The 20,192-nt window shown below is 36.8% G+C and overlaps 1 protein-coding gene across 1 annotated transcript in view; it reads right to left on the reverse strand.

Annotated features, from left to right (window-relative positions):
- LOC145688478 (EF-hand calcium-binding domain-containing protein 7-like) overlaps positions 1–20,192 on the reverse strand; it is a 110,962-nt gene that overhangs the window by 51,199 nt on the left and 39,571 nt on the right. Inside the window, exons 4-5 of the mRNA XM_081762764.1 lie at positions 14,698–14,778; positions 669–860 (exon numbers count right to left, since the gene is read on the reverse strand). Coding sequence (XP_081618890.1) covers positions 669–860; positions 14,698–14,778 — 273 coding nt within the window. The remainder of the gene's footprint in view (positions 1–668; positions 861–14,697; positions 14,779–20,192) is intronic.

Genomic DNA, 20,192 nt, shown 5'->3' on the forward strand with positions numbered 1-20,192 from the left:
GCGATGAGCTGAAGATGACTTAGCTTCTTTCCTATACCCTCCTAGATCTCCCCACCTAACAATTTGTGATTTTTTTCCTTTGCGGTCATGTGAAAGACACAATGTATGTGTCTCCACTACCAACAACTTTGGGTGATCGCATTACAGCTTTATTTATGACCACTAGTAGAAATACGCTTAAGTCCGTGTGGGCAAACTAGACGTGTGTCGAGTGACGAAAAGAAGGCACATCGTATACGTATATTTGTAACAGTATGTCTGAAACTTGGACAGTCTCTGTATATTTCCGTGTATCATTCGTTATTGTATGTGTTATAGACCCTATGTCATTTTCGTAAATATTAAAAGATTTTACCTCATTTAAATAAACTTCACTCTAAGTGAATACGATGACACGAAGATACTGAGAATTGAACCAACGTTAGAATATTTTGGTACACGTATGTTTAATAAAGGCTTAAAATAGAGCAATCAGATACTCATTTATATTATATGTATGTTTCAACGCACAGCAAACGCTACTTATTTCATTTTTTTTTTTTTTTAATGAAAAATGAAATAATTTGCTAAATACTTAAGAAAATAACACTAACAGGTACAAACTTTTTTTTTTTTTTAAAAAAAAAGACAGTTTTAATAAAATGCAGTAGCAATAAATTTTAGATTACCTTTGATGATAACTTGTACCAATTGGACAAATCGGTAGGACGGAACGATTGACTTTCGGACAGTCTGGTCTTAACCTTTTTTTTGACAACAAAAGTTTTAGTATTTATTTTTAACTTCTCTTCCTCTTTCTCAAGCCGCTGAAGTGACAGTTTTTGAATATCGTCAATGGTCTTCATAATGCTTCTGCAAAGCTAAAGGGAAACAAATATTACAATAAGAAACAAAGAAGATATGTGCTATAAAGTAAGCGTTAGTGGAAAATGCCTTAAAGGAAACGTTAGTGGATAATAATTTATTTATTATTATTTTCAATTTCAATCTGTGCAAACTAGCTTACACACATGAAATTGTACAGTAGCATTCAGATCAAACATAAAATATTGAAGTGCTGATATCAACAATATTAATAAAAATCCACATTTACGACTAACAAAATCCAAACCATTACAAATAATAAAAACGACTATAATTTGGTATAATCAAATAAATAAATAACAGAAAACAAGGTACTACAACTAGATAGCACCTTTAAAGCACGACTTTTGGTGTGATGGATATTGATGGGGAACACTTACCGCACTTGCGGTGGGACTACATTCTCATCCGCTACGGTAAGTTTTAAACTATTTGTTATGTTTATATGAGGTGTGTTATATATGACTACTGATTAATTGCGGAGAATACCTATTGAAACACTATGAATAAAGACATTATTAACACTAGTAATAAAAACAATAATAATAGTGAACTAGCAGAATACCCGTTCTTCGCACGAGGAAAATACGTTTCATATTGGACATAAAGGACTGAATTTGGATTTAAACGACATCGGAAATGTCACTGTTCATCTCAGGGACACCGAAAACTAAGGATTCACACTAATATTGGTCATTTTCGGTCATTTTTAAATATCTTTCCCTCCCCTACGTTGCACGGTCAAAGTGAAGTGATAAAAATACTCCCAGGCCGGAACCTCGTCTACGTTGAAAATTTGATTGAGATCGGTCCGGTGGTCCAAGAGTTATTAAATCACAAAGGTAGTCACTTTCATTTTTATATTTTTTTTCTATATCTCTCTCCTCTTCCTCCCCTAAGTTGCACCGTCAAAGTGAAATGATAAAATTCATCCTAATCCCGAGCCGCATCTATGTGGTATTTTGATCGAGATCGGTCTCACGGTTCAAGAGTTAATAAGATTTTATATATATATATCCCTTAGTTGTACCTCAAAATGAAATGATAGAAACACTGCCAGGCCCGAATCTCATCTATGTTGAAAATTTAATCGAGATTGGTTGGGTGGTTCAAGAGATTAGGAGTCACAAACATAGTCAATTTTATAATATAGATTATGGTCGAGTAATTGCATGAAAAATAATAATCAGCAGAAAAGGGAAAGAAAGAAAAACAGAAGAAAATATGAGGCAAAGATTGCCTTTAACTTAATCGCTGGCAACTCTTCAAATCCCCCCTCTATCATATTCAAAATATTCATCATACTTCTGAAGTGTGATTGTGCGAAGAATCTCTGTCCATAATGTGTGCTTCAAGTTATCGTATGGCGAAGATTCTGCGTCCATCTCCCAAGTAGGTTAAGTAATTTAATAACTGTGTGCCACATGAATAATGATTATAATACAATAAACTATAAATGCAACTGACTAAAATTACTTGATCATATTACAAATTTTGATATCAATGAGTTAATGCCTATTAAGTCGACGTTATATGTAAGAATCAAAAATTTAATGTCATAACAAGAATATTATACCATATAGAAATACCTTACAGACTGCATCACCAAATCATTATTAAACATCACCAAATAAAAGTGTGGTCAATAATACGGACATTATCATTTAATAAACGTTAATTTTATTTATTTATTAACACAGCTCTAGATACAAGTGTGAATCCATTTAACAATGTAACAATAATGAAATGTGGGAAGGACCTACATATATTTAGAAGTAATTTTCGATTGTTATCTCTCACAACAGATCCCAGGCATCTCGCTGCAAGTGGTTGAAGTGTAATAGCCAATGAGAGCGAGCTTGCAGACGACTCAAGAATATAGGATCAACGCCACCAGCTGTTGTTTCTTGATGTCTGTGTTCGAATGTGTAGTCATCGTTGAATCTAGCCATATTATCAGCACCACGCATAAAGGAAGGGGAGGGTAGCAATCCCGACAAATGTCGGGGGCCTGAACCTTCTAGAGAGTGCGTGGTAATAATTATTGTTTTCTTTAAATATTTCCTGACTTCCCTAGAGATTAAATTAAACAAAATTAGATTTAAATATATATATCTTTTAAACACCACTGGTGACAAGAATGAAGTTTAGTCCATTGATAATACAAGAATTTACTGACTTTTGTATTGTTACTTGGCCCACAGAGATTATTAAAGTACACAAGTGGGCCACCCCTTCATAACCCTTCTGAAACAAGATTAAATCTGCACGAATTGGAGTGAATTTAACTTCCCGTTTAGTAGCAAGTCTATATGAGACCTGGACGTACGTACAACTTAACATGAAATCCGAACCACACGAGTTCCCACCAGGAACAGAACCCGGGGTTCTCATGTCAAAGGTGCGTACGCTATACACATAGCCACGAGGGAGCTCTATGCGCGAACTGAGATAATAAAATCTACAGCAGAAAAACTACCAGAAGTAACGGATGTTTTGGGAATGTCCCGCGATGGATAGCAGAAGTAAACGGGCAGACTATATTTCTCCAAGTTTGAATCATTGACTCTCCTAGATATTTGAAGGGAAAATTTAGACCATATAAATTTAAGAAGTTGAATTCTGCAGTCGAAAGATAACTCATTTGATGGGATTGGATTAAGTTTAGCGTACCTTTCAGCAGCAAGGCTACATGGGACGTCGACCTACAGCTTAACACAGGATCCGAACCACTATGACTGATCCAAATAGCCGTATTTTGTCCCCTTTTATTTGTCTATCCGAACAGCAAGAGGACGGAAACTTTCGATAACATGCAGTTGAAGAAACAGTGAGGGTATTGGCGGTGAATGAAAAGAATGACGGCAGGAATTCTATTTTCGGTTGGAAATGCTTCAGAATTATTAGTTGCAGTATAAAACTGATAAATGTCAGTGAGAATAAAGGTGTCAAAGATATACTACGAAGAATAAATCAAAGAACAATTCGTAAGCCACAGGAATGCAATCGTATTACTAAGGCGAAGAGTGCTAAATATATATGAGAAGTGCGCAGTACTGCAAACATTCGGTGTCACAACCACAAAATTTACTTTCATTCAATATATTTACGCCACGTCATGCACGAGCATAATATACATATATACTAAGACAAATAAAAAGGAAAGTTAAGTGCACTTATATAAGGGTTTAAACAAATATAGTTTTTTGTATTCATTTTATTTCTTTTTTTTTTTTAACATATACGTATAAGTAATGTAATAAATTGAGTTGTTACTGTCAATGCATCTTTGTATTCTAGACTGCTAAATGTTACTCGAATAAAATTACAGGTAATAATCAATAATAAGCACACAATTGTATTGGCGACGACCGGTAATCATTAATATAATTAAGTATTATCTGTCTTCTCAAAACGTTGCAATATGGTACTACACTACGGTTTAGAGACACGAAACGTTTCTCTTAAAAACATGGGTGGAGCTCACTAACCAAATACCGAAGTTGCCTATGATTTCCATACCGTGCTGTAAGAGTCATACATCTTCGGAACATTCCTACATCACCCAGCTTCGCACCATCCTTGACCCAATCAAACTACATGAGCCCCCGTCGAAAGATAACTCGTTTGAGACTAAAACACACTCAGAAGAAACCGAAGAAGAACAATTTAAAATGTTGTTTTTATTGATGTAATCGTACACAAGATCGTATCTCAGATGGATTTTCGGTGTGCAGAAATGAGAATATTTGTGCAACTTCTGAAGCCATTCTCAGAATAAACACTTTGGATGACAGTGATGCAATCAGGAAATTAATTACAACTTACCGTATTTGCGCGAATACAGTCCACACCTAAACTTTTGACACGAGATTGTAGAAAAAAGTAAATCTCGAATATAGGACCCGGTACTAAATTTATGAGAAAGTTCAATTAGACAGTACTTTGAAATGTATCTTTCTCCGTCTCCTTCTTATCACCGACCTAAAGCTCATTTTTGGATTTAAAAAGGGCATTGAGAAAAATAAGACTTAATTTCGAACTTTACTAACCAAGCCTCGTATATTTCCGCACATTCTAGAAACTCTTCTCTCATCGCTTTGGTATGTCTTTTCGTTTGTGTTGGTGAGCCTCAGTTCGATTTCATGACTATATATGGACATACGATGTGGGAACAACGACTCCCTTTGTGAACGCTTTCTCGAGTCCGGAAAAACGGGACAGTTGCAATCACACCTACATGTTGTCATCGTCTATTTCTGGTTGGTTAATTCGAAGCATCCGCATCTTTCAGCCAAAGAGCTTGAATTCAGCATTATACTTCATAACCGGGGGACTCCAGCCCCGAAGAACTCATACACAATAGCCAACTGGACAAAGTCTCAGTGCTCCGGCACCCTTGTGAGGGCTACCTCCACGTCCCTCTTTGCTCCTGTGTTCGTTGCGCTTTATCGAAAGCAGCGTCCATGCTGCTTACAATCATAGCGTTACTATATCTTTACGTGCACATATACACTTACTTTTAATACGTTGGATGTGAAAACGGAACTAATGAATTTTTGTACGTGTTGAAAAGGAATAGTCCGTATCTTCTCGTAGTAATCTTAATGATAAATGGACTTATGTTATAAAGCATCATCAACAACCTCATGGATTAAGGATTACAGTTGTGGCGCCAGCTTGGGACACTCATCGAGGAAGCAGCAGTCGGGACCCAAATAATAGTGAAAAAGGAAGGATAACCATTTCTCGAGTCTTAAAATAAATCTTTATTTTTTGGGTGTTTTGCCCAGTGAACACCATATATAACTGATATTATAGTTAATTGTATATGTAATGTATTTGCTTATTACACACTGCATGCAAGAAGAAAGAAAACACTGGTCATACATGAATTAGAAACTCCAACCGGAAGTAGACTCAAATCTTGCAAACGGTGCGAGATATTGAGAAAAAATAATGGAAAAATCTCCCCTTTATGATACTCCTTGCCTTTTTTTTTTTTTTTTTTTTTTTTTAATCAAGACGTCTTTCACTTGTGTCTGTAAAGGGACATGTACATACAGTATGTTGTGAGGAATGACGAGGAGATTTATGCTCATATGCGAATGATGCGCCGTGTAGAGAGCGCAGGTTCAGCTAGTATTCTATATACTGTATAACAAAGATACGTATTCCTGTTAATAAAATACTAAGTGTACAAGTGATTTTTTGTGCCAATGTAACGTGTTACCGGTAGCCAATGAAGGTAGCAATTTTTTTCGAACAACGTATGTTTTTTTGCTATTTTCTTGTTGGTCTTTGATGGTCTACAAACGTAACTGCAGTAACTTGTAATGGTATTAATTTCAATCTATAAGATACGTGTATATGTCATTTTGAAATTGAGATTTATAATCTGAGAAAGAAAATCTTGATTATAGGCCGCACCGTGATTTTGATGATCTGAGTGATAATCTGTACAAAAAGAAACAAATGTATAAGTCAGTGTGTGTGTAGCTTCCTGCCTGAATCTGATCAAGCTAGAAAATAAAGAGACTTCATTTCTTTTTTTCAATGAAATTTATAAATTGATTCCTGTTTCTGTTTCCTGAACTTTGCATTATATTGAGAATTTTCATTACCCTGCTTGTGATCGTTGTTTCAGGTGAGAGACAGTGTAGTAATCGTTAAATGAGAAACCATTTGAGATTAGAGAGGTCAACTTTAAGATCATTTTTCTCGTGATGACTTGGACAACTGTTTAAAATAGTTTTATTGCATTTAAGATCCTCAAATTAGTACGGAGAGTGCAATTAGAAATGCATGCAGGTGTGGACACTTTTAGTATTGGCAAAAGTAGTGCTTCAAAGAACCAAAGCTTAAGGTTATCTCTTCTGTGACCTCATGAATGGATACGTTTAGAAATATTTTTATTCGATTCAGTGTCCTTCAATAAATTTAAAAAGCTCAATTAGACAATTATTCAAGAGTGAGCAGTTTTTACTAGTGGCATTACCCTTAGTTCTTTGGGTCAAGAGAAACAATCATTTAGCACTGTTGTCAATAGAGCATGAACTTGCTTCTAAAATGAACTTCTTTCAGGTGATTAATAACTTCATCAGCTACAAGAATAGAAGATTCAGTGTTTCAACTTCTATTCCCAAAAATGTTCAGCTTACATGACCTATGACTGGCCCTCCATATCATAAGGGTACACTTGTAACAATCTGTAATTGTTCAGCCAATGATTTTTCTCCGTGATAATTGTTCCGCCAAGATTTGTTTAATTCAGCAACCAAGCTGTTTGTAACTCAACTCGCGTAGAGCCTGTTTCCTTCTGCAGTGATCAGATAAACTTTGCAACGTGAAATGTTGTGTCATGCGCGTGATACATTTGTGCTGGATGTTTGCAAATGTGAGTGAGCATGGAATTCACAACTAGTAAGAGGGGAAGACCTATTTTACTACACGAAGGATAACATCATTTATACAGACAGAACGTTAATAGCAGCATCTTATTTGGATTTATATTTATCTTAATGGACGACGTGCAGTTTGTAAAGAACACAGTTGTCAAGGTTCCAATAGGAACCTCCTAGGAGTATGAACCAAATATGATATGATGTTATAATCATTTCTATATTTCATGCTTCTGGGCGCATAAATTGCACTTCTTGTGTGTTACTTCTACAGAAAAGCTATATGTGATCAGCTTTGAACTTCGTAAGTTAACATGTATACTTTTGTTTCAATTTGCATTTTGTAACTTTTCCTATTCTTGCGACTGTCCGAACTATATTATATATACACATTACTTAAGTATATATAAGTCACAGTGGCTCAGTGGTACTGCATTCACCTTTGGTGTGTGTGGGATGTCTCGTTTAATCCTAGCGCGTTCCAAGTGGGGGCTTTATGGTGAACAAACACCGTATGCGTGGGTTTACTAGGGGTTCTCCCCGTTTCCTCCCGCTTTCTTCATTCCACCATCTCATTCATTCCCATCATTACCTTCTCTTTTAGCTTACACAGCATAATCATGAGACATAAACTTGAAATATTTCATTTAATTTTTCTAAGTATATAAAACCTAGTTTCTTAGTTGTATAGTGTAACAGAAAAATAGTATTATATGAAGAATTGTGTTAAAAGAGAAAATGTAATTATACCAATTTATGAAGCTATTGTAATATTAATGTTTTGTTTCGTTTGTTTGGACTTAATGTTCTTTTATCAGCAGCAAAACTAATAAGACCTCTCTCGTTTCAAGGTTGAGTACAGTTAATACTTATTCACAGGGGATCAAAAATATGCCTGGTAACCCTCACCTTTTACGTCAGGTGTGTGTGTGAATCTTCACGGTAATGAGATCTGATGAAACCGCAATGAAAATACTGTGGCAAAATCGTGGCGAACACCATATTGGAGTTGGGGCAAACAACACGCCATCACACTGAGAACATAGTTCTTAAGTTAACACCTTAGAAGCGACAGCCTCAGTCAACCTTAATGTTTTACATTCGTGTGCATCTGCTTTTCAGGGTTATGTGGTTAACAAACTAACACACACTGAGATTATCAAAACCATGACGAAACACTTAACTGTGATGTCATACTCCATCCACACTAAAGGGTGGAATGCAAGGTCATTGGTACTTAGTCACCTGAGACAAAAGAACGAACACAGAAAGCTGTATTGATTCAAGAAGGTATGATTCCTGACTGTGATGCTTTTGTGATATTCTGTAAAATAATACATCAAAACTCGCCTATTTAAAAATGCGGTCATACCTAAAAACATCCTTGAACTTTGTGTTTTGTTAGCCTACAAAATAGTATATGCAAATAATTTTCCAATATCTCAACTTAAGAAATTGATTCACATTGAATAACGTTTCTTTTATTACGAAGATGCTCTTTAATGAAAAATAACTTTCCACGTAACTTTTTTGGAAATCTATAATAAACATCATAAATTTTGATTTCGTTGCCTAATAGTTACTAATTTTTTATTTTATTTTCTCAAGTTCATGTCCCAATTTCCTGTCATTATGTTTACAAACGTTGTAAATTACATGAGCGCGTTATGAGAGTACTGGCACGGATTTGCGTTTTGAAATTGCAGTCGAAATTCAGCCAATGGAACACGTCCCGATCTCGTGTTCCTCGATCCTATTAGATAGATTTCTTTATGCAAAACAAATACCAAGCGCACACAAGTTCTAAAATTCCATCCCAATGTTAGACAAAGATTGTTAACAAATGTATTTTCAACAAGTGAATGGTCGTGAAATTTTACTCTCTTAGGAGTAGGAGTGAAACAAAGGCTTAAACTAGCAGAAGTGGAAGGACACATATCACAGAGAACAATCATTGGTGGCTTGGTGTAATTTTGGATAAGAAAGAAACAACAGAGACAATGGAACTGAAGTTTTTTTTTTTTTTTTTTTCATCCGCTGGTTCTTCTTCATCGCTAAATTTCAAATGACTCTGTATATAAACTGATATATATTTATATATTAAAATGATGCATTTTGATGCTTAATTGTCACGTTTTAAGAAATTAAAATAAATAGAGAATGCATTACCCACATAGGGTGTGAGTTATTGTTTAAGGAATAAAACTGCGTTTATATAAAAGTACATTTATTGAATAATTGCAACCATCACCTTGGATAACTCAAAAAAGGAATAATACAAATGGTATGTACAAAGTTACAATAGAAAACTCGTGCAGTAAAGTGATAAAAGTTTGATTATCAAGGAGACAGTCCTTGATCTCCCTCGCGTGTTCATAAATCATGCGCTCTGTTTACACAGCGTTATGTCATGTAATAATAAGCACAAAGCATACTCACAGTCCATAGTGTCCTCCTATAATTGTTAGCGCTGCACGGGACATCTCGAAGTTCCAGAGATGGCTGTAGTATCCAAACGATGCACTTCGAGTATTTTTTGACTGCTTAGATGACGAACAAATGATCGAATGATAATGGCTGTTTAGAATTGCCAGTTTTTATACTAGTTCGTAAATTATTTTCAAGTACACTAAAAGAAAAATATGTTTTTCTTTTTTATCAAAATAGTCACTTAGAAAGTGTTTATGTAGTGTTTTGATTAATTTGGAAATTCCATTTGCACACTTGTTTCTGACAACAAGGTCATGGGACTTGTTTTTCGTTTTAATATTGTTCTTCGATCAGTTTTAAAGTTACCTTCACGGCAGAAACACAGAATGCACGTGAGTATAGCAATTCTTTAACATTTTTTATCACTTATGCCATTGGAACATTACATATATATATATATATATATATATATACAGGGTGGCCCATTTTAATCTTTCCACGGAAATATCTCAAAAACGATTGAACGTAAATGAACCAAACAAAAACTCGAATAGGAAATAAAATGGGGCAAATCGAATAGTGATGTCGCGGTGTCCCCCAGGGCTCTTCATGTTGCCCTGCGGCCCAACTTTAAAATTTTAAATGGAGATATGGGTCGAGCGATACCTCGTACGATAGACCTTTAAAAACTAAAAAGCGTTAAAGCAAAATATTTTTCATATCGGTCACCGTATTCAAAATGGCCGCCAAGATATGTTACCTGTATCACATAAAAGTCCAGTACCACTGATGTGAAAACGGTTGAACATAAATGAACCAAACAAAAACTCAAACAGGAAATGCCATGGGACAAATCGCATGGTGATGTCGCCGTGCTTCCAGGACCGCCCTTCATGAGGGCTCAGGGCCCAAATTAAAAATTCTAAATGAAAACGTGAAGCGAGCGATACCTTGTTCGATAGATCTTTAAAAACTTAAAAGCGTTGAGGCAAAACATTTTTAATTTCGGTTATCGTATTCAAAATGGCCGCCAAGATATGTTGCCTGTATCAGATAAAACGTCCAGCACCACTAATATGAAAACGGTTGAAGATAAATGAACAGAATAAAACACAGAGGGTATTTATCATTTCACGGCTCGAGATGCAATGGAGGAAAAGATTATTAAAGTAAAAGTGACAGATTGCAAAAGAGGAAATCTAATTATTAGGATATTATCTTTCCGATCTCCCTCCCTAAGTGAGTGAAGCGGGAATGAATGGTAAAATCTCAAATGAGAACCCCACGTTTACTTACAATAGGTATGGTCTGCCTGAAACACTTGGGTGTACAAGTGACTGGTACTGTAATGAATAAAAATAGGGTGAAATTCAAGTTTAATACTCATTTGTATTGCAAAGTGTGATTGGATAGGAAGAAAGAAGCAACTGAAATGCGAAGCAAACATTTTAATAAAACATTTTTGAAACTTGCAAACAATCTGCCCGCCCTTTCGCCATTGATAATTAACGCAATGCGTGCAAGATATCTGGGAGGCATCTGCATCAGTATACACAATTTCGTTACTAAGGATCACAACTGAAATTACCGCTGAAAGTTATTCGGAATGTAACTGTGGACAACATCTCGGTGAAACTCATTTCTATCACATTCAAGGAACCATAGAAGAAGAAGAATCGAACCAGCAGACGACTGTTGAATAAAACCATTTGTGAACATGTGAACGTTTGTACACATTGTTCTAAAATTGCATTGTTCGGCAAATTTGCTTCGCATTGCAGTTGATTCATTATTACATCAAATCATTGCCTGCAATCAAAATGGAAGATACGATTTAACAAGAATTTTACCTACTTTTTTTCCCATTACAGAGATATTTCTCTCTTATAAAACTCACTTCAGTTTTTTTTTTTTTTTTTTTTTTTTTTTTTTTTTTTTTTTTTTGTTACAATTTGCAAGAACTAACGTTCTGATTTGCAATTTCACTGTTCCTTCCCGCTTCACTCACTCACAAAGGGAGGTTAGAGTGATAATTTTCTAGGAATTAGATTTTCTCCTTTGCATTTTGATACTTTCACTCTAATCATCTTTTCCTCTGTTGTAACATTCTCGGACCGTGGAATGATAAATGCCCTCTGTGATTTCCTTTTCGAAGTTTTGTTCTGCTCATTTATCTTAACCGTTTACATATTAATGGTACTGAACGTTTTATCATATACAGTTACCATGTCTTGGTGGTCATTTTGAATACGGTGATCGATATGAAAATTCTTTTGCTTCAACGCTTTTTACTTTTTAAAGATCTTCAAACGAGGTATTACTTGCCCCATGTTTCTATTTCAAATTTTAAAGTTGGGCCCCCATGAAGGGCGGTCCTGGAGGGCACCGCGACACCATTCGATTTGTTCCATGGCATTTTCTGTTTTGAGTTTTTGTTTGCTTCATTTATATTCAACCGTTTTCACATCAGTGGTACTGGACTTTTATATGATACAGGAACATACCTCGGTGGCCATTTTGAATACGGTGACCGATATGAAAAATCTTTTGCTTTAATGCTTTTTAGTTTTTTAAAGATCTATCGAACGAGGTATCACTCGACCCATGTTTCTATTTAAAATTTTAAAGTTGGGCCACGGGCCCCTATGAAGGGTGGCCTTGGGGGCCACCGCAACATTACCATTCGATTTGCCCCATTTTGTTCTCTGTTTGAGTTTTTGTTTGGTTCATTTATGTTCAACCGTTTTTGAGATATTTCCGTGGAAAGATTAAAATGGGCCGCCCTATATATATATATATATATATATATATATATATATGCACTGAGTGTTCACTGAATTGCGACCACCTATCTAATACTTTGTTGGTCCACTTTTTTCTCAGAGGATAGCATGAATTCTGGTAGTTGCTGATATGTTTCCACAGGGATCTGACACCATATATTCCTGATGGAGTCCTACAATGGGCCCACAAATGTTGGTGCAGGAGTCATGGACCCACAAATGTTCTATAGGATTAAGATCCGGTGACTTAGAGGACTAATTTATACGCTACAGCTCCGTGGAATATTCCTTACGCCAAGCAAGTAGAGTTCTGGCTTGGTAACACCGTGTACTGTCGTCCTAGAAAATGTCGTCTTCGTGTGGGTGGAAGTGTTGCATTGTAGGGTGTACGTGATTCTCTAACACCTGCAGGTACACAACGGATGTCTCGCTGTAGTCCGTACACACCAACGGTCGCAGTCCATGCCAACAGAAGCATCCCAAAACCGTACAGCTGCCCTTACCTGCCTGTACAGTACGCGCCATGCACAGGGATCCATAGCTTCGTGCTGTTGGCACCACACATGCCCACGGCCGCCTGAGAGGAGTAGCACAAACAATGATTTATCGGACCAACACCCTTTTCCAACACCCATGGTCCAATTAGCGTGTTCCTGTACCCGAGCGCGACGAATTCGGCGGTGACGAGTCGTAAGGAGTGGGTGACGAGTGTGTCGTCTGTTATGCAACTACATGCGTGCCAGCGTACGCCGTATATCTACGTGGGATATGGGTGTCTGCATCCACCATTGCATTGGTCAGATAATTCCCGGACACTGACGGTTTATTTGTATGTCACGAGCTGTTTGACACGACGCTCGCTCCACGTTTTGAACTTCCGTACGCCCCCACTCCTTGTACACCTTCACTACAGAGAAGCGAGCGCATCCAACAAATATTGTTGTCTGAGTTACTGACGCACCTACTGCTCGGGTACCCACAATCATGTCCTATTAAAATGCGGATAAACCCTGATTATCAAAATAATAGAAACACCTACGTTGGAAATACGTCAGATGTCTGGGTTGGTAATGGTCAGGCGGCATCCTCAGCGCAGGACTGTTGATCGTGGAGTGTTACGGCAAACTCCATACTATGTGAGGAGCAGCAGAATGTGCAGTGAGTGAAAAGCAGACCATGATAGTGTAAAATGGGTAGCGATCTATTTGATTTCCAAAGAAGGCAAATTATTGACGCTCGTTATGAAGTGCGAGTGTGAAGAAAGCGGCAAGTGTGTTCCATGTGCCGTGAAGTACTATGTTCGAGGTGGTGATGGCGTACAAAACTAGATGACAAAGTCATATCGGCGAAGAGGAATAGTGATCGGCAGAAAACCATTAGTGTCTGGTCCCACTGAGCATTAAAGCAGATTGTCACTCAGAACCGTCGTGTGACTGTGGTGCAACTGACAGAGGAACTCAAGCAGCACCTTCCACAGCCTCTAACGACAATTACAGTCGGGTTGCATAGGCAAAACCGCTGCTAAGATCTAGAACGCTTTAGCAGGACGCTCATGGAACTGGGTAATGCATTGCACGCAGAATGATGTCATATTCCACTTGCTACCATTCACGACCTTTATGTCTCCATTCCATGTCACATTAGAGCTGTTCTGAAGGCGAAAGGAGGCCATACTAATCTAGTAAGTTACACTTTTTTCAGGTGTTTGTATTATTTTGATAACCATCTGAAGTCTTACACAACGAAACTTCTAAGACACGATGCTAAAATGTATATTTCCGTGTGAGTTGTTCCAATATGAGTTTTCTGGTTCGTTAGGAGTGTCTTTTATTATCTTTTATAAGAGTTTCTTATATAAGCAGTCACTTGGTAACGTTAGTCAAGACATTTCTTTAGGCTATGAACCATCATATTCTAAACCATTTGATCTGATCAACTTTTTCTGTAAACTTCTGCACTGTCATTCATTGGTTGAACTCTACCAAAAACATATCGGCACTTCTTCTTCATTTAGACCATTACTATTACTGGCCGAAATATTGAAATGACCTACTTACAGATGCTATTAAGAAAATTTTAGAAATCGTGATGAGGTTGTGTTAGTTTCTAAGCAAAGTTGGAATAATGAAATTTCTTCTGCACATGACATTCTATTTTAGACAAAGAAAAAATATAATAATTTAAGAAGATCACACAATATTCTTTAACACGTGACTTACGTCTTTATAATTAATAGTCCCGTCATTCTGTACAGGAACTCCCTCAAGAACCAAATGTATATCCTCTTCTGCCATACATTCCTGTTAACAAAGAGAAAAGTGAATGAATGAAAACTGAAATTCAAAAATTGAGAGCTACTTATATACAGAAATTGAGAGATTGTGTTTAAAAATCACAAGATACCATGGCACAAAATATGATTTTGTGTGTGCCAGGAAATGCGTCATGCCTCACATAAACTACGTAAATTGTAACTACATGAGCGACACAGGTGCTCTCTAAGACAGGCCCGTATCCACAGGGGATATAGGGGGGCTCCCCTAAATTTTACTAGCCCCCTAAGATTTTCAAATAGACTTGCAAATGAACTATAATATGGTTGGGTCGCCCCCTCCTAACTTCTACCGAGCCCCCTACATTTTTGGGCTGGCTACGGGCCTGCCCTAAGAGTATAAAATCATCGACAAGTGAGGCATGCAAGGCTACCTTGGTAGTGATGTTACGTACGGCGTGTTTCATTGGGTAGGTATACTCATGTCCAAAATTATTGTCGCATGTCTATAAATATGTTGTTGTAGGAATATAATTTGATAACGAATTCGTCTGGTATTTCTTATAATGTTAGTATGTGTATAATCGGCAAAGACATGCATATGGCAAATTTCATGTCAAAAAAAGCAGTAAATAAGAACAATAAAACGAAAATTAAACTTTCTTATCCATTTAGCAACATTCTGTTTTACTCATTCTAATTTTTGTATTTGTGATTGTTTTCCTATGAAATTTACCAGAAATATACATTTCCCGTTTATACACATAGTATCAGTATTAAAAGTACCCTGCAAAATCACGATCAAATTATATTCTTACAAGAAGACAGTTATAGATATGCGACAATCATTTTGGACATGAGTGTACATACTAAATGCATACAAAGCACATAGGATGTCACGAAATAAGTATCTGGACGACACCATGCGTGGTTGTATTATTGGAAGACTAGAAATTGGATAAGGTAACGAGCTGTGGATGCGGAATTAAGATGTAGCTCGTAGTTTCGCGGATGTGGACAAGATTAGGGTGCGTGGAAAATTCGAAGGCAACATACGGCAAGTCGCCCACGTACAACAACTCAGTGTTCAGACCGCTATCTGGCATTAAATGCAACACGACGTCCAACCGGCATTGCATATGCATGAGCCCGAGACCTCATAACAGACTATGGGACTAATGTTTCCTGTAAAGCTGTGTATCGACGGCTGCACGAGATTTTCTTTAATGTAAGGTGATCGTTGGAGCAGTTCTACTCACACTACTGCATTGTCAGGACAGCTTAACATGATATTTAGCTCACCGTGAATACACTCAAGAGCAGTAGGGTGAGGTACTCTCCACTGACGTGTGCCGGCTTGGAGAGTGAATCTCGACATTCTGTGCATATTTCGAGGACTAGGGGCATGTTATGACCCTGCCAATTTTACGGAACGAGATTGTTACGGTGGTTCCGACGCTATGGTCTGGGACGACATTATGTTGGGAACATGAGCATCCCTCCACGTTATACTCTGACGGGTGTGATCTGTCGGGACGTTTTAATGTGGCATATGTGCGAATTTCCGTGGTGCATATAAACCTACAGTCGCGGCCACCGATAAACGTCCCTTACCCATACCCTTCGTAAGAAACAGCCCCTTCCGCAAGCATGACCGCAAGTGCCCACAAAAGTGTTTTTTGCACGTGCTGAGGGACAAGGTTGTCACATTTTTTCTTGAAAATGTCTGGACACCATATGTTCTTTCTTCTAGAGAAAGCCATTGAAAAAACCGTAGTAGAAACGTAGACTCGTGAATTGTGTAATAAAAAGTGATCTAAGAAAAATGTTAAATAATCGAGTGCCAACAACATAATTCAAGTACAGCGGAAATACCAAAACTGAACACGAGTTATTTATGGGTTTTTAAAAAGATATACTTATATACACTATTATATTTAAAAAAAACATAAAATAGTGACTATATCTAAAGTGACTTACTCAATACCTTACTCAAACTATTATAGATAGAAACGTGGATTTGTACAGAATATTCCTTTGTCAAAAAGCAAGGGCTAATGAAAGAATTTTAAAAATATATGTCCTATAGGAGAGTAAACGAGTTTTTTTTTTTTTTTTTTTTTTTTTTTTAAATACTAAGAATAAGATATATCATAAATTCTTGAAGTTAAGAAGATGGAATTAAGCGATAAATTTTTCATTAAAATTAAACGAAAACACGTTTCAACTATTGCGAAAACTTCGCTCCTATAGGAGAAAAGAGGGGGTTTGTATTAATATTCAAATTTCTGTTGTTTAGAAAATGCCGAATGTGATGATTCGCTTAAGAAGGCGTAAAATTCAACACATACACTTATTAAAAATTACAGACAGCGACCTTCATTTTTTTCTTTAGTTTCGTTCCTGAGAAGGGGAAATGGGATCAATTTCTATAATATTATAATTTTAGTTTTATTAAAGAAATGTCCTCAGGTAATTAGGAACAAACATTAGTACAAAATGTCAGCAAAATTGCAAATTTGATTAGCACTCGGTTGATAAATCTGTCAGTACCGAAACTTAAAATAAAATTGAAAACAAGCTGTTGAGAATAACATCTGTAAATACTTTATTTTTGTATTGAAATCAATGTAATTCAATTGAGTGCAAATATCTTACATGAAAACGTATCCTAAGGTTAGTGACGTGGGCTGGGTATATGGCTTCATCACTGAAGCCAATAAACTGGTGATATTAAATAAATGTTGTTTAGAATTATTTTATATTATTCCGATATGTGATTTCCTTTGATTAAAGTAAGGTTTTGGGACGCGCAAAAAAGATTTTACTCAGCTTTGACTAGTGTTGTCCACGAGACGAGACGTCTTGTTAAGTTTGAATAATTTCGTCTTGTCTCGATTCTCAAATAATTCTTTATCCTCTTTTTCGAAAATTTTCTTGTTTTTTAAGTAATTTTATATCCTTGACTTTTAGCATTAATTAAAAAAGATACATATCGCCCGGATTTCTTAACCAATGTTCACATCGAAACCAGACCCCAGCTAAAGGTAGCTAGGGGTTGAGCCCCTTTCGACCACCTTCAGCTTCCTGAAACTTACATGTTTTGTTTCCTCTGCCTTGCTTCACTTCCAAGTACACGATTCTTTTATTTGTTACTTGGACTTCTCTGGCCAGAAGGACCAGGTTGCTTATCATCTGGTACCGCCGAAGAAAATTAGATATTTCCAAACAGCGAGAAAATACCTATACACCACCAGCATACTACAATCTCTTCGAACAAAATCTCAAGGGAAAGTAGAGAACCAAAACTTACTAACTGACAATTGTAACAAACATTGATGGTCATAAACAATAAATTGGTGTTCTATAAGGAATGAAATTTTTTGAGAAAGCATTCCAAGCGAAGATTTTCCCTTCCTTATCTTCGTTTCTTTAATTTTCAAAACAATACAAAAAAAGTTTTAACTTGTAACTTCTTTTTGTGTTGTCACTCAATCGTGGATGAAGATGTAAGACATACTGTCTTTCTTTTCTTTCTTTTTTTTATATATAAACTTCAAAAAATTCATGCTTAAATTTACAAATTATTATTCATTTTAATATGGTTTGCAAAAATCGGAAAACTATAAAGGGAAAAAAGGAAAATCACCCTACTACCTGCCAAAAGTTGTAAACTATAGCGCCAAAAGTTAGGCTCTTGCAGAAATTGAGAATGAATATTTATCTTTCAAGTGCATAAATGTTTCCCTTTCCATATTTTTTTCCCCCTTTAAAAAATGTCATCCTGAAGAAAATAGAATCCGTTTTAAAAAATGAGATTCTGCGTTAGCTCATTTTCCCTACAGATCTTTTATGGGCAATAAATAAACATATCACTTTATCGAATACTAACAATACAAGTTGGGTCTAGGTTGAACTAAAAAATAAGTTTTTACTTCTGCTGTTCACATATGACAATCTGGAATGGAAACCTTCAGAGAGAAACAAGTTCATTCAGTTTAGAAATCTGGCAGCATTGGCTCCTTCGCGACCTCCAGTGCAATTTGCGGTTGCTAAGCCACAGGGGGTAGAGGAAAGTCTTCCCTCTTCCAGGAAAAATAGTCGCTTATCCATGGCCCTGAGTTTAGGTTTCGTCTAATGGACGATAATGACCGTCCTCGCAGAGAGCAGGTAGTGGAGAAATACCTGGAACACGAGAAAATCACACGTTTGCAGTGGTCCCTACGTTCTCCGAATCTTAATCCGAATAAACATGTTTGGGACGCCCTTGGACGGTGTCGGACTGTAACGTAAAATTTACCATCATCCCACTCTAGATGACGTCCGACGGGTGGTTGTGAGGAATGAGATGCATTACCACAGAAGCTGCTGGATGGCCTAACCCACAGAATGGAAACACGCTGTATTACCTGTATAATCGTTCGGGGTGATCACACCTCATACTGAACGTTTCTGGTGATGTCAAACGGGACGGACGTGCAATCGACAGGATAAACACACCCGAACTAGATGCATACTCTACATTACAGCCGTTATTGGCTGTATATCTGGCATTTGACCTTCGGTGTGGTTCCTGGTATGTTTACCACACATCCGATTTCGTAGATCGGCATTAGGCCCCTGTGTTCATTCGTGTGTTACTTTCCCATGGTGTTCCTTAACATCTGGGCACAAGCGTACTTTTAAACTATGTAGATCAAAATTATCAGTTAATATCACATAATTAGCTCCTGCATACCAGAGAAGGCTATGGAACACCCAGAGAAATGATGATGAAATAAATTGATGATAAGAGAAAGTTTAAGAAGAGGAAATACAGTAAGAAAATCCGGATGTGGTGTTTGTATACTTCAAAACCTGTATGAAGTGGGATAGATTGTGAGATCCTGCTCACAAGAAATGACAGTCTTAGCACTGAGACGCGGCTGTTCCCTCTGCTTGAAGATATTTATGTTTTATTTTTGAGTTTAACGTCCCTTTTCAGCACCAAGGCTATGTTGTATGGAGCTTGGACCGACAGTTTTATGTGGGTCGGAACCAGACTATTGTATTTTCATCACAGGAGCTTCCGTGTGAAATTTAATGATATACTGAAAACACGTATCGATTGATAAGGTATGCTACCAAATGAAAGCTAAATATAACAATAATTCACATTGAAATTTTCCTATAAGGTGAATTAACTATTTTCTTTCATCGCTACACTTGCTTTGGCTGGCAATGGAAGTTCTGATACGTTCCTAAAAGTAGTTGTTGCTTAATTTCAGGAGATTTGACAAATCCAAAGTTATTTGTAAAACTTTTAGAGTAATTAAGTTATCCAAGGAAGAGCGAAAAGAAACTTCGAAAGTATTTCATTCATTTGGAAGAAGTTCACCATGGACTTCTAGTTGAAGGTGAAATTTTGAAGTTGACTCAACTAATATGAGCAAACAAAACCTA

This window comes from Thermobia domestica, chromosome 6 (assembly GCF_964235325.1).
Source record: "Thermobia domestica chromosome 6, izTheDome1.hap1.1, whole genome shotgun sequence".
Lineage (NCBI taxonomy): Eukaryota > Metazoa > Arthropoda > Insecta > Zygentoma > Lepismatidae > Thermobia > Thermobia domestica.